Below are 24,609 nucleotides of genomic sequence, written 5' to 3'. Positions count from 1 at the left end.
AAATGCATAAATGATGAAATAATTTTCCATGAAGCAATAATGGAAGCTTGCAGCAAAAAATATGTAATAATGATAGTAATAATAAATGTGCGGACAAGAAAAAAACAAAAAACGATTAAAACATGATGCCATAAATTGTTATATTTTATTTATTTACAGAAGATACAACGCCGAGGGATAGTCCACAACACTGCCCCGGCAGCTGTCCAATGTGAAATGTATTTGGACAAATAGCTGGAAGCCGAAAGGGGGAGGTCGCTTTAAGCGTTTAAAAATTAAATTTCGCAAATGTGCTTCCATTGACAAAATGCAGTACAAAAGAAAGTGAAACTGTTGAAGAAAATTCAAACAATTGGGGAAAGTGCAAGCCATGTCCAGTCGAGCAACAGCCCGGCTTTTGCTTTAACTCTGAGTGTGTGGGTGCTCGAACCATATCCGAAAACTGTGTAAGTTGCAAAAACATGCACAACAACAGTAACAACAGTAACAAGAATTGCAAACAATAACAACAAAAAGTACAAGCGAGCAAGCAAATAAAAATGAAAATTAAAATATTTCCGCTTACAACGGAAACAACGTTGGCGCAACGGCAGCTGCAACATCGGCAGCGACAGCGACAGCTTCCACAGCAGAGGCAGCAGAGGCAGCAGAGGCAGCAAAAGCAACAACAACCACAACAGCAGCAACAACATCGGCCACGACGCATAATGAAACTGCAGCGGAAGCATAAAATGCCGGAAATATCGTCATGGCTAATTGTTGTCGCCGCCACCGTCGCCGCCATTGTCGCGTTTGCAATTTGCTGCCTGCCCCAGCCCCCCTTGGCTTTGGCAGCAGCTGCCCCATCCGCCCATGCTCAGGATGAAAGCGAGCTGCATCACATGGATCAGCATCAGCCCGATTTTATTATTGGCGAGTCCGAGGAAAGGGACCATATTGCTCATCATTTGGGTAAGTTTGCAAAAGGCAGCGCCGCAGGATGCTTACCTCTCCATAGAAGTTGCGAAAAACAGACTATCTGTAGAAGCACAACTTTTCTCCACTTATATACGGGAACATAATGTCCTCTCAAGATAATATTCTACAAAACAGTTTTGCAGCTCTATACAGCCTATAGAAAAATGTAACAGCTCCTTCTGTCTGTGGCAGACCGAGAATATAAAACCTAGGGCCGTCATATTTTGTACCAGATCATCTTCATCATCATCATTTGTACGCCCATCATGGTTTGAAAGGAAGTTATAGCCAACAAGAAAGGAATGCTAAAGTCGAGCAGGCTCAACTCTTAAATACCCTGTACCACCCCACAAAAAAGTAATTAAATTAATTAATTAATTTAATTAAATTAATTAACTAAATTAATTTAATTAATTAACTAAATATTAACTAATTAAATATAAAATATTCCATGCATGCATACATACATTTACAATTACATCAGAATCGTGTCTATGCGTGTTTGTGTACTTGTACATATGTATGTATGTGTGCATTGAGCCTGGTTATATGGCTATAACTTTCTTTCCGATCATTCTATCATAATGAGACTTGGTATACAGTTATATAATTACTAACCTAATGTGACAACCAAATTTTAGTTAAAAATTCCAAGAATTACGGGAGTTATAGAAAATCGTTAATAGGGGGGGAGTGGGGGGGTGGATCAGAAAAAATGAACAAACTCGTCCTTTCTCGGTCTCAGGAGAATCTGTATACCAAGTTTGGTTATTCTAGCTCTTATACTTTCGGAGATCCTTGCGTTCATACAGACAGACAGACGGTCAGACGGACAGACGGACAGACAGACGGACAGACGGACATGGCTATATCGACTCGGCTTGTCATGCTGATCAAGAATATATATACTTTGTGGGGTCTACCAAGCCTCCTTCTGTGTGTTCCATGTGCACTCGCACTTAACTAATATACCCTTGTACCCTTTGGGTACAGGGTATAAAAATGTAATCTCCGCCCAAGCTCTGCCCGCAGCAGTTGTTGTTATAGCTGATTTGACCAACTCTAAACTGCGTTCATACTCACACATAGACACACTTGAACTTTTTCTCTTTTTAAATATCAGCTTAGTCTGTTTCGTCATAGGTTTATCAAATTGATACGAAATTTAGAATTGCTTCACCATTTTGTCTCAGTATGAGTTCTTTGAATACATTGTCCTTTTCAAATAATTAAGAGAATTTTTAGTTATCAGCCTGACTATAACTTTTCCAATCAAATGCAATCAACCCGCACTTTGCTTCACAAGCAGTTTGAAAGCTTTAAATCCGTATTGGCCTAATCTGAGAAAACTATAAATGTTTTGCCTTTCATTCTACCGATTTAATTTCGAAGGACTTACTTGTTTGGTAAAACTACTTCGATTACTTGCTTAATATATCAAAAATCTTCAGTAAAAACTGAGAATAAGAACTTTAGAAGCAACAAACCATTTGAAATTGTCAAACAACTTTGATTAAAGGCAATCAACAATAAACACATCAGAATTTGAGAAGGGCATGATCCGTATATCTTTGACAATTTGTTGCTTAATATGTATGTCTGAATGACTTTTGGCATACGTTATATCTAAAGTGAAATCTGACTTCAAACAAAATTTAAATATAAAATAAAAATAGACAATTCTATAGCTCAATAAAAATGAATAATATTGTTGGATGAAATTCATTTATAACTAAACATGTAAATATACAAAATGTTATAAGAAAACAACATCATTAAATAAACAATTATTTTATGGACATACCAGGATTATATTTTTAAATTTTAGCCAAAAGTATTGTTAGCGAAGGCTCCATGGTAATCAGAGTTAACTCAGGTTTAGTAGACTGATCTTTCTCATTCAATAAATACTAATGAACTATTATACCTTCTTTTTTCATTAATTGGTAGTATAGTTAGTTGTGCGTGAACGCCGCCTTCTGATGATTATTTTCTAAGCAGCATGGTTCACTTTATTTGAATGTCTGTTGAGCCTTAAGGGATCTAATAAGTATAAGTAAAACCCGATCTATCGACTCTAAACTAAGTGATAAATTGGTCCTATCTGGATTACAGCGCATTGCAAAAATAATAAGAGAAAAGTACACTAACTTCTTGTCAGTAAGAAGACGAATTCTACAACAATGACAGACATAAGCTGAAAAATATTTTTGGCTCATCGATTTTTTGAGCCACTGTGCTGCAGTGATAAAACAAATGCCAAAGCACTTGACACTCCAACAATCCAAACAATTTCAATCGAGGAGCGAACAGGAGACGAGGGTGCAGACGAGGGTGTCGCTGTCACTTCGACGCTTCACGCTCTATTTACTTTTGCACAGTTTTGTTGCAAGGTCAACTGCCAGTCGTGGAGCCAACAAACTTTTCAGCTCCCGCCCCCGAAAACGCCCCACACCCACCCTATTTGGCCCACGCCTTTTATCTGTGCCACTTGAGTTTGCTGGCCAAGTGTTTGCTGAATTATGTGACTGGCAGACAAAAGCAGTTTGGCTCATTGCGCACACACACCCACGCACACATACACACACAAACAATCAGAAATATGTGTTAGCGCATAAGGGCGAGCTGACAATTCTATTAGGGCACGTGTTTGGTCAGCTTTAGTGCCTGTTTAAGTTTTACACAAGACATTTCGAAAAATGACTTTGTGGCTTTAAGGCGAGTGCATAATTAAAAGGAACACGCACACATACATCCTTTTTGCCATCAATGGTTTCTGTGGTATGTGTTTGGGGTATGTGTGTGCGTGAGTTCTACTTCTCGTCTGTGGCTGCTTAAATTTCCATTGTCTATGTCGTTGGTCTATGCTGCGGCCGGCCTGCAACAAGTGGAGACCGAAACGTTGACATTGTACACATCCTTGACTGAACTAACTGTGTGTAAGCATCTACTTAGGCCATTGGCCATTGTCCGTGGTCAGCCCCAAGTGATTGACATTGTGATTGATGGTGCTTAGAGCGGACAAAACGCTGCTTGGTGCTTACGGTTCGATTGAGTGTTTAAGGTTTGTTTTGGCTGGCCACACAAATTTATACTTTGCGTTGAACATTCAACTTATAAAGAAAAGAAGGAATGGATAAGGCGGAATCTGTGTGACTCAAATAATGCTAAGAGCGAGAGAGGGAGAGAGAAAGAGAGAGACTACCGTATGGAGGGTTTTCTAAAGCCGTAGCAGATGAAATTGAAAATTAACAATTGATTCAAGATTGTGAAGACAGCTCTAATTGCAACGTTGACTAAAACGCGAAAGCGCGAGTACAAGAAAATAAATTGCAAAGAACATAGCGACATAGCGAAATTATCAGTAAGATTCCACCATTATTTTATACACTTACCTTATCATTCATTCATTTACTATATATTGCCAAGTATCCTACCACATATCCCAATTATAGGGGGCTGGGCCACAATTTGGATTTATTATTAATGATTGCACCAAGGATATTTTATAGTTTAGTTAGAAATAATACTCGAAGGCGAAAAGACGCAGCTATGGCTTTTTTTAAATCCTGACGAACCCACTCTCTGCAGAAAATTAAGTTCTCTGCTCAATAAATGTGTCCCAAAACGCTACAAGTGTGATACTTTTGGAACATACTATATTTGAAGGCTTTATGGCTATTTTGAAGGAACTATTTTCAGGGATTGTGAAATATAAAATCTAAAGCAGATAAGACCCGCGATTTTGTCTGCCTGCATGAGAAACGATTTGATACTGTTGTGATGAGAAAAGCCTTTTCCGCCGCACTCTTTGTTATCGTATGCATGTGGATATGCCATATACTATAGTGTAGCCTGTTACCTGAAAAGCCATACCTGGCAGCTTGCCTTTTGGTTGCAAACATCGGATGCCTTTCATTCTTGCTTTTACATTTTGCTTTGGTGCTGTCAAATTAAATTTCTCTATGATTACATTTAACTGCTGTGTGAGCATTTGTTGCGTATTTTTTGCTCTGCACACACAAAGTCACAGTTATCCAGCAACACACACACACACACAGGCTTGCATACACACATATGTATAAATACACACATATTCGCACGCATTCCCTTGCTGCAGCGGCAATTGTTTGACAATTTTTCAACAATTTCCCAACTGACTGCAACATTTTCTGCCGTTGTCTGCCCGACGGCTTCCACTCTCTCGCTCTCGCTCTCGCTTTCTCTCTCCACCGCCGTTTCACTCACACACTTCGGTTGCTGTCTCGCTCTGCCCACAGGCATTTGGCCATTGTTGTGTGTGTGTGTGTGTGTGGCTTTTTGTATTTCATGCCGCATCTTCCACATGGCGCGCTCGAGTTGCAGCTAAAAGTATGCAACACTTTTTCCTCCGCTTTGTTTAGCATACAAGACCGGGCAGGGGCGTGGTGCGGTGTGCGGGCCACCGAGGCAGTCGCAGCAATCACAGCACAACGCGCGACGCTCTTGTTGGCTTTTGAGCCTGTTATGGTATGTGTGTGTGTGTGTGTTTATGTGTGTGTTTGGTTTTTATACCCTTCAGTTTAAATGAAGGAGTACATTGATCTGTGTTGGACATTTTGTTAAAGTTTTTATTTTTGATTATTTTATTTAAGAGATATTATTATCATATACTACTACCCATTTCACAGTTTATCTAGTTCTATAATGTTTACATATATTTACATATATTTATTTATAGCACAACCTATGATATTTGTTTGGTTTTTAATGGTGTTTCAAGCTTCATTCATTTTTAATCTATATGTCTATTTTAGTAAAGTTCTATTTGAATTTCTATGTTAGATTTGCGTGTTTTAAAAATAAGATACCAGAGTATTCACGTAGAACAAATCAAATGGTAAAGTAAAGAAAATCTTTAAAAATCTTCAAGACATGTAAATCTGTTACTGCAGTTTGTAAAGTTGGTATAAAGAGGCTTTGCAAACGGCAGAGTAAACTTCGAAAATGTACACCTTTTGGTTAATAAAGTTACGATGTGAAGGGTGTAAATTGGCCAGCACGGCCGAACAATTTTAGATCTTTGTTGTTGATTTCGTAATTTGTATGTTTTTGTTGCTGCTTCATGCCTTTGTTGGCTGCTGTGCTTTTTGTTGCTTTCGCCATTGCTTCTGGCAAATGTTTGTTTTAACATAATTTCACGTTGGCCCGCTGCTTTATTTGTTGCTATTGTTTGTTTTTTTTTTACCTTTTGAAGCTGCCCGGCAGGTTTCTTCCCTTTGTAGTTTCATTTATATTTGTGCTTATATTTCTTATTAGCCCGCTGCCTGCGGGCGCATTTTACTTATGACTTTCTCACTCGTCTTGTCAAGGCTTGACCAACATATCAAAAATATTTGTATGATAGCAAATGGTATGCAAAACTAAATGCACAACTCAATTAGCAAAACTTCTTAGAGCACTGGGAGCAGCAACAGCAGTGGCTTTTGCTAAATGAAAACCACAAACGTAACGAGTCTGGCAGCTTAATAAATGCAAAATGGTAAAGTTGTGCCACAATTTGGGAAGCAACGAAAACAACTTTCTGGCCTGACACATGACACCAAAACGGCAAGCAGTCAGCAGCCAGCAGCCAGCTGAAATTTTAACACTAAATTTACCTTGCTAATTTAAACTGCAAGTAAAAATACAGAGTTGTCTGCTGGCACAACACATGAGGTTGCACAAACGCCGAAAACTGGTAACTGGAGCTCGATCTGCAGCCAAAGTTCCTGCTGGCAAGCAACAATGTATGGTCAGAAAACTCTTAAAGCCGAGCACGTGACAGTAGTTTCGACTGCTCAGTTTCGAAACTATTCACCTCATCATCAACTCATTCTATCGGTGGCTTCTCACGTACGCTGCCTCTTTAAGTTCGATAATCAATGGACGTAGTGCGTCGGCCAAATTGGATTAAAAACTAACTTACAAAGCAGGCAGACAGACAGACAGACAAAAGCAACTATTTTAGAAACACAAATATTTAAAATGAAGTCAATATTATAAACTAAGGATAGGATAGGATAGATTGTGCGATTATTAAAACACCAAAATGAACAGGAAACAAAAGGAACGCGATTTTCAGTATTGTCTTCTCTTCTGACTTCTTCAAACGCTTCCACTCGGCACTATGGACGGTATTACCAGCCACCATGGTGTAAAGGAAATGTTGATTTTGGGATAAACTAATGATTTGGAAATGCTTAATTCCATTTCCATTTCTTGAAGGAAAATGCAAGGATGGCTATCATGTGGCTTGCGTAATTTCTGTAAGTTGTTTCATTTGCAACAAATATATGAAGGTAGCAAGTTTTATGGGCAGGATTGGGATGAGGAAGCTCGTGGTAACTCTTACAACTATGTGGCCACTTCTTCCAGCATTCGAAATTTAATTTTGACGGAGCATAAAACGTACCGACACTCTGTGGCAAGTGGCAAGCTGAATGGATTACTCCGAGCTGCATATACTTAATGCATCATCAAAACAATTAATTCTCCTGGAGAGCAAGACGAATTAAAAATCATGCATGCCCAGATTAGGGTGTGGCATAGTCAGTATAAGTACACCACTGCCAGCAGCTTAGAAACGGGTAAGACCATCAATGGAAATACACACATTTTCTTCCAATGACACTTATTTGGATTCAGTGATGTAGTCGGCTGCGAAATTGTTAGATTCATTTCAATAACGAAACAAGCTGATCCGGAAACCTAATATACTCTTGTACATTGCATGCACAGAGTGTAAAAAAAGTACCATCTGAACTTCCCGGGCGAAAATACATACGCTTTCAGTAATCGCCTATCAATGATTGAGATTATACAATAGAAATAATACTACGCTTACTCTTTGTGGTGTTGCGAATTGGAAACAATCTATAACGAATTGCTTAGTTCGATACGGCTTATGGTTGAGATAAATATGTACATAGAAGAGGAGTCTACATTTAAATGTTCAGTTGAGGTTGTCATGATAAGGACAGCGGAAGTTAATGGAGCGACTTGTCACTATTTTCCTATTGGTGCTGGGAGGTTGCGCGGCGTCGAATTACCATTGTCGCCAAGAAGCCGACCTGTGTGATGAAGAAGAATATCATATTGCTTGCTATATTCATGTAAGATCATCCATTTGCTACTATCATGATGATGGCAGTAATTGTTATTAACAGGGCTTTGATACTCAAATATGCGGTGATGATGCTGTGCTTTTAAAATTATCACCAAGCACAAGGGATTTAATTGTACGAGAGCATAATGTGTACAGGAACACTGTGGCAAGTGGAAAGCTGCGGGGACTGCCAAAGTCTGGATATATGATTGCTTTCAGTTGGGATACAGAGCTGGCCACGATAGCTGAGCTGAAGGCAAAAACCTGCACCTTAAAAAGACCAGACTATGAGTTTTGCTTAGCAACCAACAGGTTTTCAATGCCTGGCTACAACGCGGCCTTCAACATATTTAATGGCGAACAGGACGAACTGAAAATTATACGTGCACAGATTAGATCTTGGTATAACCGGTATAGATACACCACTGTCAGGAGCTTAGCCACTGGTGAAGGTTCTGGAGGGTAAGTGAGAGGAGGAAAAGCCGATTAATCGAAAACTATCATCTATTTAATTTACGCATGCCAGAAAAGACATTTCACATTTTCTTCAACTGATATTTGGATACTCCAATGCAATCGGCTGCGCAATTGTCAGATTCTCTACGAAGAGGAAAACCGTGCAAATGATGTACTGCGTCTATGGATGTAACAGATTTGGATGCGGATTCACTTATATTCTTGGAAGGCGAGCTGCGGACGGATGTAGAACTGGTATAGATTACGAATTTAAATTTTTGTGCAGTAAAGCTGAATTTGTGGAGAACTGTGAATATAACGAATATTGTGAAGTGCCATATTTATATGAAGATTATATGAGTTCAAACCACGATGTGGATTTGTCGCAAGACCCGATTCCAATCCCATCCAAAAGGAGGAAGAGGCCCCAGCAGCAGCAGGAGGCGATGTATTCGGAAGACTCTGACGATTGGGAATCGCTCTTAGAATAAAGTACAAAATTCTTGTATTTATTAATTTATCTTGTATTCAAATATGAGAGAGTGTATTGTGTGAGCATTACAGAAATACGTGTATGTGTATGTGTGTGTTATTTAAATTCCAATTCAAAAGGTCCCAAAAGACTGTGTCTCCTACTTTCCTAGAAGTTGAAAAAGAAAATATCTCCTCCCTTCTGCCATTAGTTTTGCATCCGAATATTTGTAAATAATTATAGTTCAAATTTGTATATTGAGAAAACAAAATTTTCTTTGTGGAATCAATTTGAGAAGTGCCGTGGAATTTTTAGAATTATTGCACTCAATTAATTTATTATTTGTAGAATCTATTCGACATATAGTAGTTAGTGGAAAGTATTGTGATTGGAAGTTCCCTTTGTCCTGACACTGGCTGTCAAAGCTACATAATCCAAACTTTGAATACGTAACTAATATATATTCGTCTGTTTCAATTCGGCCTATGCTAAGAAATGTAACTTTCTCTCCTGCGCACACAAACTGCAAACACGGCGGTCTTATTCTTTTTTCTTCTGCTATTGAAATTTATTTGGGTCCAGGGTATTTTCCTCTCTTGATGTTTTTCTCAACAATATAAAAATACATTTGAATCTAAAAATCTAGAGTACTCTTAACGAAAGAAAAAGGTTCATATAATTCGTCGAATGTGCAAAAGTATTTCGAATTTCTAAAGCGCGCTTTATGGGTTTGCTTTCCTATCTATGCTGAATTCACTCCACGTTGTACTCAAAATTGGAGCGCTTGATCCCGAAATTATTTATACACGATTTTACAAATCTCGCATTAACTATTTTGATCATATATTAACCAACATAGGAATGCTACGATAAAATATACTCAGGCACATAGTGTTGCCAATTGGCGGCCATGTATAACGAATTGACTCATTGGATACGTCTTGGGAATTATCGAGAAAGCAGAGACTCTATTAAAATCTTCAGATGTAGTTGTAAAATTGTGGCAGCAGTAGCTAATGGAGCGACTGTTCACTTTTCTGGTTTTGGTGTTGGCGCAGGGGGAACCAGAGGAAATAGACTTTTGCCATAAAAAGCTGTGTGAGGATGCTTTGAAACACTTGGCTTGCGGAAATGTAGTAAGTTGTTCCCTTTGATTTAATTATACAATGATGGAAGTAATTCTTATGTGCAGGATTGGAATTGGGATGATTGCGGTAGTGATGAGTATTTGGTGACCATATCGAGCAGCAGCCAGGATCTAATTCTAAGAGAACATAATGCGTATCGAAACCTTGTGGCCAGTGGCAAGCTGCATGGCTTGCCTCCCGCAGGATTTATGTTGGCTCTGAAGTGGAATTCAGAGCTGGCCTTTGTAGCTGAGGTCTTGGTAAAGCGCTGCGGTATCCAAGATGTTAAACAGTGCTTAGCAACTAACGAATATTCGGATCCTGGCTATAACTCGGCTTATAACGTATTTACTGGCGAGCAAGACGAAGTAAAAATTATACGTGCACAGATTAAGGCATGGTATTATCAGTATAGGTACACCACTATCAGTAGTTTAGATACTGGTATAGGGCAGGAGGGGTAAGTGAGAGAAGGAAGAAGAAACCGTGTATTTGAAACTGTGTACCCGCATCTTATATTTATTTTACGAATGGCAGAAAGGAAATTGGACATTTTCTTCAACTGATATTTGGATTCAACGACGCAGTCGGCTGTGCAATTTCCAGATACTTTCACGAGGGTACCACTGTCCAGCTGATGTACTGCGTCTATGGATGTAGCAGAGATCGATGCCAACTTACCTACGAAGTTGCAAAGCATGCCGGAATGAAGTGTTTATGGGGTGTACATAAGGACTACAACTATTTATGCAGTTCAAAGGAGGATATAGAGGGCTGTGGTTACAAAACACGTTGTGTTAGTGGTGAATCGTCCGATGAATTCGACGTCGAAATATGGGGTATTGGAGTATAGCTAAATATTTGTAAGATATCACTTATTTGTTAAAAATAATTGTAATCCGGAAGGCCCCCAATATTTAAATCGCATATAAAACTTTACAATATTACCTTAGGATGTATAAAGCAAGTATTCTCTGGATATTACTAAATGTCTCCTTACGTCTACGGCTCTAAATAGTTTTTCAGACTTTAAGAAAATTTGTTGTTAGAGTTATTTTTAATGTCTAGTGGCAGTAATGTTTTGCCTGAATCCTTTTCTATCACCTCTGGATAGACATTTATCTCCAACATATTCATAAAGTACAATTTAGTTTGCATTCTTTATTTTTTAAATTATACATATATAATTATAAATAATTTATAAATAAAATTTAGCCTGCCAGAATTACTTGTATAATAATAAGAAAAGAGAACAACTTTTCATATCAAGTGGGAAACGTGAAATTAAAAAAATAAATGTAAGTTTTTGCACAGGACATACTTGTAAATACACTTTTCTTTGGCATGTTTGTGTAGCTTTATATATGTTAAAAGAGACGTATAGAATGGAGAACTTAGATAGAGTTAGAGTAATACTAGGTTAAAATTAACTGCATTTCTCAAAAATCTTTTAACTTAAATGTTAAATCGTATTGATATATATATAAAAATATTTCCAATATAATGGCATGAAATATTTTTGAAGGATCAAGATAGAAATATTCTATACAAGTATATAGGAATATGACTTACATGCTTTGGTTGCATTATCTTTCGCCTAACCGGCTATTGCCTTTGTACGGCAAACAGAGCTTCGTATGCCACTAAATTATTGCTTTTTAATTTTCAATCTCTTAGTTAATTTGAATGGACAATCAATGAAATGTGTTAATGATACCGCTATACTTGTATTAATGTATTTGTATTTCATTCGACGATGCCGCCCAGGAATATTCAGGAGCCTCTTAAGTCGAATAACATAATTTTACGGCGGCTAAACAATAAGCGTCAGTTGGGGCGGGATCAGCGCAAATTTATGCTAATGCGTTTAATTGGTCTCATTAGGCTAAGAACAACACTTAAAAATCATAGACGAGCTTGTAAACAGTTTGAGACAAAAACGGCAAGGGGGATATTACAGGGCTTATGGTTAAGCTTCAGCTGTCTTCCCACTGCCCCACGCTCCCCCCACTTCGCTCTCCCACGTTGTCTGGTCTGTCTGCGACTTGGCTAATAAATCATCGACAATGTCGAGGCACGGCTGCGAAAATTGGCTTAACTCTGTGGCGTTGACGGCAGCTGTTGACAGGCGAGACGGAACGTAGCGGGCCTAAGAGGAAGACGCAATAGTCGAAAATCAAGAGCAGTACGAGTATGTCTGAGTTTCGCAGCAGGTGTGTCGCTTCTCAAAGAGGGGCTCACGCGCTCACAAAAGCGCCGCAAGAAGCGTAAATTAAAATTCGTGAGAAACACCCGCAGACACAAACACAAACACCCACAGCAGAAATTCCAAGCGACTGTGTGTGTGTGTAAGAGTTTCTGTTGCCTAAAAGCTTGCCACAAGTTTCTCTTTCTATTTGGTAATATCCTTTATACACATACACATACATATACAAGTGTATTCATTGGATTGTTTGTTTTTTGCTCGCTGGCGCTTGGAAGCATTTCACTTTCCTATTCTTGCTGTTGTTATTTGTTTATTTTTTGCTTTGGCCCCACTTCTAAACTTATCTCATTGTCTACTAGCATCACAAACAGCAACAACAACAAAAGCAACAGAGGGTACAGCGTCTTTTTTGGAATTTAAAGCATATTTCTTGGCGCGCTGCCGACGCACATCGCACGAAAAATGGCATAATAAATAAATCTACTTTGAATTAGCGCCATTTACTTTACATTTATTTTGCCACCGTGAAATTTATGGCGCACGGCATGCACGCTCCTGCTCCCTTTCTTCCATTTTCCTTCTGTACTTTTCTCCTCTTTTTTGTGTTTTGTTCTCACGAGTACGTTTGTTGTTTTTGTCGTTTTAATTTGGCGCGTGCTTTTTAGCTAATGAAGTTTTGAGGTCGAATCGAAGCGTTCTTTTTTCATGAATGACACAAACGCAGCTCTGCCTCGAGGCAAATCAACTGAGCAGCTGCCGGAGTGGGGCCTGAATAGTGAAAGCATAGAGGGGTTTATATACTAGTACTTATAAATGATATGCTTTGTTTGTGGTTTCATGGGGGACTTAAGGCGCTGAATAATGTGAAGTTATTCTAGTGGCAGAGTCCATAAAACTATGGTTTATACGGATGATTTATGTTATTACATGTTGCTGCTTATTCTCTTGAGATTTGCTGAATTTTAATGCAACTGGAGATTGAAATTCAGTCGCTTCTAAGACAGGCATACATTTTCCAGGTGCACCGAAAAACCAACCATTTATTTTGTTATTTTTTTTTTTTTATTCTGTAGGCAGCGGTGGGCACGTAGCTGGAGGGAAAAGACACAGAAATCCTTATAGTATCCCTTTAAAGTGTTTGCTTTGAAATACTATAGAGAGTAGGTATAGTTTTCCTGCCTCTTCTTAGTATTATCAAAACCTATTTTCTTAGTAACTCCCTATTAAAAACTGCTTATCATTAGATCGGCTATTGATTAAACCGTTAATTGAGTGGTTGCTTTGAAATTTTGTAACAATATGTTCTGCTAAGAGGGAACAGTTTTCAGATCAATATTAGTTTAGACTACTAGTGGTAGCTTTACAGAGCTTAGATACAACTAGGGATGTGTCGACCATTATTTTAAAAGAGCGATCCACAAATGTCTGATATAAATGAGAAATCATGGAATCATTCTTCAACATCATCTGGCGGGCTTATCAATAAAATGTCGTAATTTTTGTGAGCTGAGCATTAAATACTACTATATTAGTCAAAGCTGATTATGTAAAAGGAAGTAAGAATCTCTGCAATAATTTCCCACAATTAAATGTGAATCTTACATTTTTATTGAGGGTGCTGAGGGAGAGCTAATCCTTTTTCTGGCCCTCAAAAAAAAGTGCATCGAATAAGTAATACAAACAACAAACTAATTACAAAATTCAAGTTATGCGTATTTCACAAATACCATTATGTAGAAATATTTGTAAACGGCATTCTCAACGGTATTGAAAACGTACTCGTCTTTAAGGAGCAGGGCTGTTGAACTGCATTCTAATATGGTTATATTGTTGAGGAAAAGGCCACAAATTCAAATGATTCAAATTCCCAATAAATGCGGCTTTGCTTAAAATACTTAAAGTGATTAGCAACGAACTTTAAATTATTATTCTCTGTAATTTCTTGATTGGGCATTAAAAACACTTAGGTATTCTTTACTTATTTCAACATTTGTTTATTCTTGCCATAAGTTTTCAATTAGCTGCCACATTTCTGAATTTAAATGCAAATACACACACAGTGTCTAATACATATATGGCATGTGTTATTTACTAAAGTAAACGAACGCTGTAGTATTGATTTTTACTTACTTTCATGCCAAAGTGGCACATTTTTGAGCAGGCAGACAAAAATAAAGCCAAATATTTATTGGGGGCCAGGTCCCAGTAACAGTACTCGCATGCGTGCAGGCACTTCAATAAGGCAAATGAATTCGAATTCAACCAGTGAAGTGGATTGAATGCCAAGGCGAGTGAATCGCAAGAACAACTACAAATGAAATGCAAAGCCGCATCAATGAATGTGCAGTGTAATTGGAGCATAAGCAGCCACAGAAGGAAAATAATAATAGCAACAACATCGACCAGGGCAATGGCAAAGGCAATATAAACATGTTATGAAAAGAAAGTTCAAAAGCCAATGCCAAATAAGCAAAAGTAACACTTCGCAAAACCCAAAGTTTCAATTAGATTTTATGTTTTACATTTTCCTTCTAGCCAGCTTCCCAAACAAACATTTTGTTGACAGCACAAAGACGTACTTATTTAATAGAAATGACCAAAGACAAAATAATAACTAAAAATTAACTTGAGTATTCAGCCTTCTGGATTTGATAGGCTTTTAATTTGTACAATAAATTGTAATTTCATTTAATTTTCAATTTATTTTTATTTAATTATAACTACCAAGCTCTGTGTAAACCATCAACTTGAATTTAGAAATTTGTTCTATTCCCAAAAAAAGAAGATAAATTCCTTTGAAAATATGTACATATTTATATGTAAGCAGACTTATACTTTTACCTCGAAACATTTCAAGTTTCGATCGATTCGGTATATTCTTCCATGCATTGCTTTATTTAGAAGCTTGGGGCATATGCATTTCATTCCCATTTCATTGCCTTTGCTTCTCCGAATTGACTTTGTGCAAATGTCACAGCTGGCTGGAAAGGCAAGCTCAAATTTTGTGGTTCCAGCGACGCACAAAAGTATGCAATAAATTCGATATCGTACAGCATTTCAATATTGTAGGACCCAGGAGCATAGGGGACCAGCAAAGGGCGAGGAAGCCCAGAAAACCAAACATCAAATGCAGCCGCAAACAAACGCAATGCAGCAGCCGAAGCATAAACTTTCAATATCAACAGCAACAACTTTTGCGCTCGACTTGACAGCCATGACTTGAGTAATATTTTCAGTTGCATTTTTCGGAGCCCGCCCCTCCCTCATTTAACATGGCATGTGGTTCTGTCTTTTGGATGCATTTTCCTTCCTGTTTCTTTTGTTGTGCGCTCATACGCGTTCAAAAGGGATAAGGCGCAACTGTTGCCAGGACCCCGGCTTGCACAGAAAGTTACGTGCTGCCTGCCGGCATAAGAAGAAGTTGGCAGGACATAAAAATAAAGAGTTGCGAAAGTTTTTCAAAGTTTTTTAACTTCATTGCCTGACGTGATTTGAAGACAGTGGTCGCTCGACGTGACCACGAAAATAGAGAAAAGGCTGCCAGCAGGCACTAATAAGTCACGAATGCAGCAAATTAACGGTCCTGCGATAGCATTGGGTTTTAAAAATACACATTTCCCGGGAAAAACTAAACAGTACTTTTAATTGAGGAGAGTCAGTCAGTATCTAAATTATATGTAAATTATATCTAGTATTAGATCTAACACCAAATTCAAATGATCCATCTTTGGAAAATATTGCATCTCGATTAAGCTTCTTGACCAGCTCAATTCTGACCTTGCATTCTTTAAATGGCTTTGAAATATGATCTTCACCCCGATTCGCGCGTATACTTTTGTGACTCGGGTGTAATGCACACAATTTGGAGTCACTGGCCTGATCGCCTAAGCACTTGTTGCAAACTGGCTTCTTGCGACGAAAATTACGAGTGTTTCGTACAGCCTTAACTATTAGGGTAATACTAGCTGCCCCTGCCATAGGGGGGTCTGTTTGAGATACTGATTAATTGTTCCTCATCCTCCTTGTTGACCAGTATGTTGAACCTGTTAGGATTTCTTGGGCAATAGGTGTTTAAAGCTGTGCAGCCTATCCCTTAAATGCGCGCTGCACCATTTGATTTGAAACACTGAGATGAATATCTTTCCACACCAACCTATAGGGCTTGCCTTCTCCGAGCTTGTGGTGCCAACAACAGCAGCACGAAAATATGAAATAATACATAAATGCGTGATGCCGAATTCGCACATCTAGAACATCATAGTCGTCAGCTTATCCAGATTATTAGCTTTTTGCACGCATCTAGCTATTTTATTTCTTGTACGTGAAAGGCTTACGGATTTAACTATTTCAAAAAACAAAATGTGTGTGTGGCTGCTCTGTTCAGTAAGGTGACAATTTAAAAGTCCATTCTGAACCCACTATGGAAATATGCGCTACAAATCTATGGAATTGCTGCAAAATTCCACTTAAACAAATCGACAATCGTGTAAATATTGCACTGCATCTTTATATAGATTTAAGAATATAGATTGCTAGAATATTGCCTAAACAAAATATTATAACGCTGTACTTTTCAAAATAGAAATACTTTTATTTCCAACAAAACACAGTACGGACCTTATTAAGAATTACTGTTATATCAATAAATGGAGAGTCTTACAAAAGCGAAAGGATAAGGCACTGCGCCTTTTACTATCAATTGTGGGAGTAGCTCAACTCCTTTATATAGAAGAGTAGTTGCCTTATTGAGAAATTCATATTTATGTGGGACCTGGGATACTTTTAATGGAAATAAAGGATCCAAGGCTCCAAATTAATATGTTTTAATAGTTTTAATGAATATATTTGTAGTACAAGAAATTGTTTAATTGAATTATTTAGTTGAATAACAGCGTCGTTTCGTCTTTCTTCTTTTATATGCAACCGCCTTGTTTCACATTTTCTTTTCGACTCCTCCTCTCATCGTTCAACTTCATCTATTCTTTATGCATATAGTGAATTTGGAGGGCTGTTGGCACTACGTTCCACACCCTTTCCCACATTTATGATATATCTGAATAAAAATAGTAACCACAATTCCAATGATTTGTATATTTTGTTCACGCTGTATTGCTAATTAAGTAGATTACTCTTTAAATTGTCAAGAAATTCTATAAATTAGCTTAAAAAGGGATTCAAAAATTGACATTTGAAAGCACTCATTTCTGTACAGTATTGGGTGGGGAAAAGTTGCCAAATGTTTTCAAATTTCTAGCCAACATTTGTAAGCATAAATCTATTTGGCCAATTCTTTTATATGGCCTCTATGGCATAGCACATCTGAAAAGGAGCGAGGAGTCTGAGTATTATGCATTTTGTGCAGCTTCATTTGGGACTGGGGCTAAAAATACCAAACAGTCCGTTAAGAAGGGATTGGAGAAATGGGCCAAAATATTGGAAAAATGCAGCTAGTCAGCTCAGAGGGAAAGAGAGTCGAGGAAAGCGGCATCTGCAGCTGGTGGCAAAGCATGTGGCTAGCACTGTGGTTGCACTTTGCGCATTTGTTGCTGTTGTTTTTCCATGCGTGTTGTGTGCGGCATGGTTTTTTGGGTTTTGTGTTTCTCGGGCTTTAGTTTTCCTCTCGAAACGTGCCAAGCGAAACGTTGAGGTACCGGGCGTTGTATAGGCATCCAAAAGTGAAAGACCTAGGCGAGTTTCCCAAAGCAAATGTGCCGCAAATTCAATTTACACCAAATCTAAGTAAGCCAATATTAGCTGTAACACTCTAATGCCATACTTGTATGTTTCTCTTTCTCTCTCTTTTCCGGTCTTACTCGCTATACTGTATGTTTGATCGACTCGTTTCATGCCTCAACTGTGTCTGTCAACTGAACTTGGAAAAAATCGGTGCTGCTGCTGCGTCAACAACAGCGGAAATGCAAAATAAGGAGGAGCTGCTAGAAGACATTCGCGATGATACGGCCGTCAATGTGATACCAGAGAAAGGTAAGCCAACTAAGCAAAACCCAAACCCAAACGCCAACCCAAATACAAATACAAATACCGGCAACAGCAACAGCAACAGAAACTGCCAAAGGAAAGGCATTTTGAATTTCCATATACAGACGCGAGTCGGTACGAAGAATCCCACATGCTGTACACACATATGAGTTTCATGCTTTTCCCCAACGTCACGTGCTCATTTCGTCGACTGTTGCCTACTGCTAGGCGCCATTAAGTTGTTCCCCCTGTCCGTCCCTCTGCCTATCCCTCTCTCCGTTTCTCAGCCAGTCAGTCAGTCAGCCAGCCAGTCAGCCAGTCAGTCTTGCTTGTCGCAGCATTTTTGCCTCGCTTTTAAATTTTATTTATTGTAAATTGTATTTGAAACGTGCTGAGGTTCGAGACACACACACACACACGCACACACACATACACAAAGCTGCGAAGCTGCCCTTTCATACAAGTGTGTGTACTTATATGTGTGTGTGTGTGCGCTGAGATGTGTGAGTGTGTGTGTGCGTGTGTGGTGCAACTTAATAGAGTTGTTTAGCATTTAAATAGCGCCATTTGGCTTTCGTTCTTGCTGTAGCTGTAGCTCTTCTTGTTAATGTTGTTGTTGCTGTTGTTGTACTTATTAAGCTAAAATGCCGGAAAGTTGAGTTAACTTAATAAAGTGAGTTTAAAGCCAAGTTTAATAGCAGCAGAAGCAACTAGAGCAAGCAATATGAAGTGGCCTTATATGAACTCAAAGCAGTCCATCAGGCTCCTTTGGCTTAGCCCTAATGCCCAAAATAAATTATGAATTTTTCGTAGACGAGAGAATGCAACAAAACTATTCTGAATATTTCTGGCTCACAATTGACACTCAAGCAAGCCAATATTTTTGGTGAACCAACCAAATAGACTTGCAATGCAAATTGAATATTTCTTACAAATGAGAGGCAACATAGTAAGTCGTGTCGTAATCGTATCTCTCAATAATTATTCAAGACTCTTGTATGAGATATTTTGGTAAATGTTGAATACACCAGTACAAGGACGTGTGAGCATATTTTGGCCAGCAAACAAATTTGTGAACTGTGTGTGTTTGATGTTCTAAATAAGTAAATATAAATAACATATGCAATTAAGTTGGCTTTTTGTATTTTATTTAAAAACCAAATGTTTTATAAGAGTTGGGGGTCAATATTATTTCAATTCTACTTTGTTTGAGAGAGACAAACATCAAAACAGCTAAAAGCAATAAGTAAACAACTTAACAAATTTGTTGAAAAACGTGTTATACTTAACTATATGAATATATTTTAATTTATAAATTTATTCCTACTACTCCATCAAGGAACAACGGGTCGAAATAAATTCAGGACTTCGCTTGCTGTTTTATTTATCAATTTCATTTCATTTTTCACGTATTACCCAATATATTTTTTTTAATAAAGAATTATATATTGTTATATGAATATTTTTGAGGTGTGGGAACGTCGAATTTAATTTGTTTCTTAATTAAGTACTTTTAAATTGGCTACAAATTACAGTAAATTCGCATTTGATGTTTTATTGCTCGTTTATTCATTTTCACATTTTTCAAATAATTTGTTTCAAGACACCAATGTGGATTTGTTTCCATCCAGTGGTAGCAAATAAATGATTTATATTTATTGCAAAAGCATTTCATAATTGTTGGTTTGGGGCCATTTCCTGCTATGTAATTGATATCGTTCTGGTTGTATTTATTATTTATTTAATTAACTTTTGCCACGTCACTTAAGCCATTATCTTAATTTTGTCTCGCATAACTTTCATCGAAATATATATTCGAGTTTGCTGGAAGTTTCTATTGGTATGGTTTCTTCGTTCTGCAACAACTCTATTATCGAATTTGTAAAGCTACGCTAGAGAGCGAAGAGAGACATACACGAGCTTAGCGGCTGAAAGACAGGCACATCTAAGCCTAGACTTAATGTGAATCGGCATTATTTGTAGCACGAGCACTAGACAACACCTTCATGAGAATGCAGTCGCTGGAGCTAAGCCTATTCAGAGTTAAGCCGCCTGGAGACGCGGCGAAACGCTTTGTGTTAGCAATAACCGAAGACAGAGGCCTAAATGGCGCTTCGCCGTATGGCTCATACATCATAAAAATTATGTTAAGTACACAGCAAAAGGATATTTGCCGGGATATGCAATAAATCCACTCAAGGCAGAAAACATATGCACATTAAATCCTAATTTCATGTGCCCATAAATCCACTAAACAATCACACCCAAGCAGCCAAGCATGAAGCGTTGGCATTACGAGGCAAAAAACACAAAAAAAAACACAAAAATGTGTAACAAATTCTCACATATTTACACACGAACGCGCCAAAAAGTATGCCATAAAAACACACACTCCCACACACACTCGCACGCATTCCCCCACACACACACACACACATACACAGATATCAATAAAGCGGGACAAATCAAGTGAGTAGGCAAAAGCCGACAGCAAAGCAGTCAGCAATCAACAGACAGGACGAGCTGCCAGGCAGCCAGAGGCGGCAGCAGTCAGGGGCGACTTATAATAAGCGCATTTACCCAAAATTTTTATTGACGTGCCGGCGACAACAAATAGGCCGTGGACAGCGGGGGCTGGGAAGAAGTCTGGGATAGGAGCTGGGGTGGTGCGTAATCGAGCTTATTAGCAAACAAACCGTTGTGAACTCAAGCCGGGTTGCCTAAGCACTCTGCCATTGCCAGTGCCAGTGCCCATGCCCCATTATTATTATCTAGTGAGGCATACTTCAGGGCGTTGTGTAATCGCTTCACTGAATTCAAAACAAAACGACTCAAACAGATGTCCATGGCTATGTCAAAGTTGCATACCCTATTCTAAATGTTGAATAACAAAATAATAATTGGTTTTTCTCTTGACGCTTCTTTATTGTTGTATCTGTGACAGCTATAGATGGTTGTCCACATTAAGCCGAAACTTTTCAAATAGTTTGTTTATCAAATAGTATCAAAAAAGCTAGCAATTATGGAACATCTATAAAATACCCAAGGGTGTGGTTTCAAAACTAATAAAGACGCAATTAGAGAAAATAACATCGTTTTATTTTAAAATCCAACGTTGTATTTCTTATCTGTGGGACTTAACGTACTATCTGTTCCATGGTAAATTATTGGTGAAAAAGTAATGACAAAAGATTAAAAAACCTATATCTATATATGATTAGTATATAAACTTGCAGAAGGAAACTATATAGTTCCTTTATTTGATTCAAATTTAAGTTATTCCCTGTAAGTCATGAATGTTGATTTTAAGCTCACAAGACTATTAGATTAGAGTGTATCAATTAAAGTAAATTGGAATGTCCCTTTAAAAGGCTTTAAGGATGCAAATTCTTAGAAGACCAGATTCATTTTTACAGCTCTCGAGTAGTTGTTAATTTCTTCGCAAACGTAAATAATCTAAATTGTTTTTATAGAAAATAGACCAGCGGCAATTTTAAACTCGATTTTAAGTTGGAGATCGATTAATGAATTCAAAATCCACAACTTAATAAAAAAAAAGTCCATAAATTGAAGCAGAATCAGTCCAGAAAATTACATTATATTTTTCTGTGACTGTAGCATTCTGAAACTAACGTATTATCGGTCTGTAATTGTTATAGTGAAAGCTTCATAGATATACTCTCCTGTTAACATTATAATTCTGAAAATGATACAAACTTAAGCGCTTAGCACAGTATAACCCATCAGTGAAGCTGAAGAGTATTAAGCGGCGCACAGCGTGATGTTGTGCAGAGATTAGGAAACAGCGGCGACAACGTCGACAATCAACATGACGACAAGAACACACACACACACACACACTCATACACAATCTGAGGGGGCAGCTGCTTTCTTCTTCTCTTCCATTGCATATTTTTGTGCGTGACACACCAGACGACGAGGCGTTTTTTCGTAACATCACTGGCTTTTTTTGGAAATACCCCTTAATGTCCGCTCACATAACTGTGCATAAATGGGACTTATAACCACATCAATAAACATCTTTTTTTTTTTTTTTTTTTTTTTTTTTTTTTTTTTTTTTTTTACATATATACAATTTATTAAACTAGTTTTCTACTACCAATATGGCAGCTTAAGCTAGTTGAAAGTTAGGGAATACAAAAGTTGTCTATAGTAAGCATCTATAGGACGCACTTATATCTATGTACATATATACAATATTTACAATGTTTTACATGAAAAATGATTATATTTTATGATATATACTATGTATTTTATACAAGGGCTCTTGTGGGGAGATCCTTTGGATGGCACTTCTTCAGTCTTCTCTTCTTAGGTTTGGACAGGAGCCGCCTCGCTAGTGCGTTGGGGTGACTGCCGAGTCGCTTCTCGTAATTGCTTGCGTGCATTTGAATGACATCGCCAACCTTGGGGACACATAAGTCTCTTTCGATGTCCCTAGTGCGCATATACCAGGGAGCGTTGCATATTTTTCTGAGTATTTTAGCTTGCGCAACTCTTATTTTGTTTAGGTTTGAAGCAGCGGCAATGCCATAAATTGGTAGCGCATACTTCCATATTGGACTTAATATGGACTTATATACTGTCACCTTACTGTGCAGGGACAGCTTGTTGCATGGTGCAAGCAGCCATGCCATCTTTCCGGCTTTCGCCATGACCGATCGCTTGACCATTGTTGTATGCCTGCTGAAGTTGAGTCTTCTGTCCAGAATTACACCAAGATATTTGTGCGAATTTGTATGACTGAGCGTGGACCCCAACATTGTGATATCTCCGCATGACGACGGCCTTGTTGTAAATGTGACATTCGCACACTTGCTGGCGTTGATACCAATGTTCCAATTCAGAGCCCACTTCTCGAAACTACTTACATACTGCTGTAAGGCTTCCGAAGCTACATCGATATCTCTGCTTCTGGTAAGCACCGCAGTGTCGTCTGCGTAAGTAGCTATTAGTGCGTCATCCTCGTATACTCCAATGATCTCTTGCGGTGCAGGCATATCAGCAGTAAATAATGTATACAGGGTAGGACCGAGAACACTGCCTTGGGGCACTCCTGCACAAATTGAGCGCCTCGTGGATTTCACTCCATCAACAGCAACTCTGAAGCTTCTGTCCCTTAGAAAGCTTTCGATGAGTTGAAACAATTGAGGAGTTAGCATGCCTTTCAATTTGCAGAGGAGACCATCATGCCACACTCTATCAAAAGCTTGTTTAATATCCATAAACACAGCCACTGAGTACATCTTTTGCTCCATGGCTTCTGTAACGACGCTGGCGGCGAATATCGTAAATTAAATTGCATTCCCTTAGTCAAGCAGTTCATTGGCTATTTATGTTTACGCACTGCTTGTTTAGTTACGGTTTGAATTGGCGATTCGTCTTAGCGCCAACTGCCTATGATCGCATTTTTTATTATTCTTGCCTTAGCAGACGAAACAAACAAATTTTCCATAATTGTTTTTATATATGTACAAAAAAAAATTATTTTCTGCAGCCGCACGGCTATCGGCCACCTATGGGTTATTTTCAGTATTGCTCAGTGGCAATATTTGCTAGTTGTCAGTGGCCCTTTCTTCAACCTTGACCTGTCAAAGGGAGATTGTCAGAAGAGGGGGTGAAGCAATTTCCGCAAAGAAAAGTTTTCTTGCGTAGCCTCGGCATCCGGATACTTTCTTTTCGCTTGAAGATCGCATGGGAGCAGGTTGTGCCCAATATACTCTGGCTGGCAAATATATGGTCATACATATAGTATAACCTATAGTCCGTTTCAAATTCGGCTGGGCCAAAGCGTTAAGCCTGCTGCAACAAATTTGGAGAATTTGCAGTAATCTTTCACTTCAATTGTGTTAGCAAAAGGAATTCTGCCTGGTGCCACTTCCGGATATCGGAATTGGCACTTAATAAAAAGTCCAATCCCCATAAAGGGCATTAACCTTTGCTTATCGCTTTGATGGGCACTTGCTAGAGCGACGACTAGGAAAAGGGAAGTGCACGGGAGAAGGAGGCGTGCTAGAAACGAGATCGGCGCTTCGCTCAGGCCACTGGAACGGCGAAAAGAATCACCGCCTCAGTTGCGTGGATCATATCCGATATGACGGTCGTCGGCTTAAGCTAGGGCACCTGTTTTTTTTGTTGCGTTTCCGTGCACCGAAAAGGTGGCGAAGCCCCAGGTGGCTTTAGTGAAGAGGGCCTGCGTAAAAAAAAAAAAAAAAATTATAAAAACTATATATATGTAAAACTATACACAAATGTGGGCCCTGCA

General features: G+C 38.4%; 3 protein-coding genes across 3 annotated transcripts in view; all 3 read left to right on the top strand.

The window, feature by feature from the left end:
* Window positions 1–205: 205 nt before the first annotated feature.
* Window positions 206–24,609, top strand: part of LOC115622103 (lachesin) — a gene marked incomplete at its 3' end in the record, with an annotated part of 60,423 nt that continues 36,019 nt past the window's right edge. The window contains exons 1-2 of the mRNA XM_030515945.1: window positions 206–951; window positions 18,255–18,329. Of these exons, the coding sequence (XP_030371805.1) occupies window positions 540–951; window positions 18,255–18,329 (487 nt within the window). The remainder of the gene's footprint in view (window positions 952–18,254; window positions 18,330–24,609) is intronic.
* LOC115622104 (venom allergen 5-like) lies at window positions 7,943–9,120 on the top strand. Its single transcript, XM_030515946.1, has 3 exons — window positions 7,943–8,090; window positions 8,145–8,545; window positions 8,610–9,120. The coding sequence occupies exons 1-3, from the start codon at window positions 7,968–7,970 to the stop codon at window positions 9,028–9,030; spliced, it is 945 nt and encodes a 314-aa protein (XP_030371806.1). The 5' UTR covers window positions 7,943–7,967; the 3' UTR covers window positions 9,031–9,120.
* LOC115622105 (scoloptoxin SSD43-like) lies at window positions 10,012–11,380 on the top strand. The gene is made up of 3 exons (XM_030515947.1): window positions 10,012–10,147; window positions 10,204–10,598; window positions 10,676–11,380. The coding sequence occupies exons 1-3, from the start codon at window positions 10,028–10,030 to the stop codon at window positions 10,989–10,991; spliced, it is 831 nt and encodes a 276-aa protein (XP_030371807.1). The 5' UTR covers window positions 10,012–10,027; the 3' UTR covers window positions 10,992–11,380.

The sequence above is a fragment of the Scaptodrosophila lebanonensis genome, unplaced genomic scaffold, assembly GCF_003285725.1.
Source record: "Scaptodrosophila lebanonensis strain 11010-0011.00,11010-0021.00 unplaced genomic scaffold, SlebRS2 tig00000042-arrow-arrow-pilon, whole genome shotgun sequence".
Taxonomy (NCBI): Eukaryota; Metazoa; Arthropoda; class Insecta; order Diptera; family Drosophilidae; genus Scaptodrosophila; species Scaptodrosophila lebanonensis.
The sequence above is the reverse complement of the archived record's forward strand: the minus strand, read 5'-3'. Positions and strand labels throughout refer to the sequence as shown.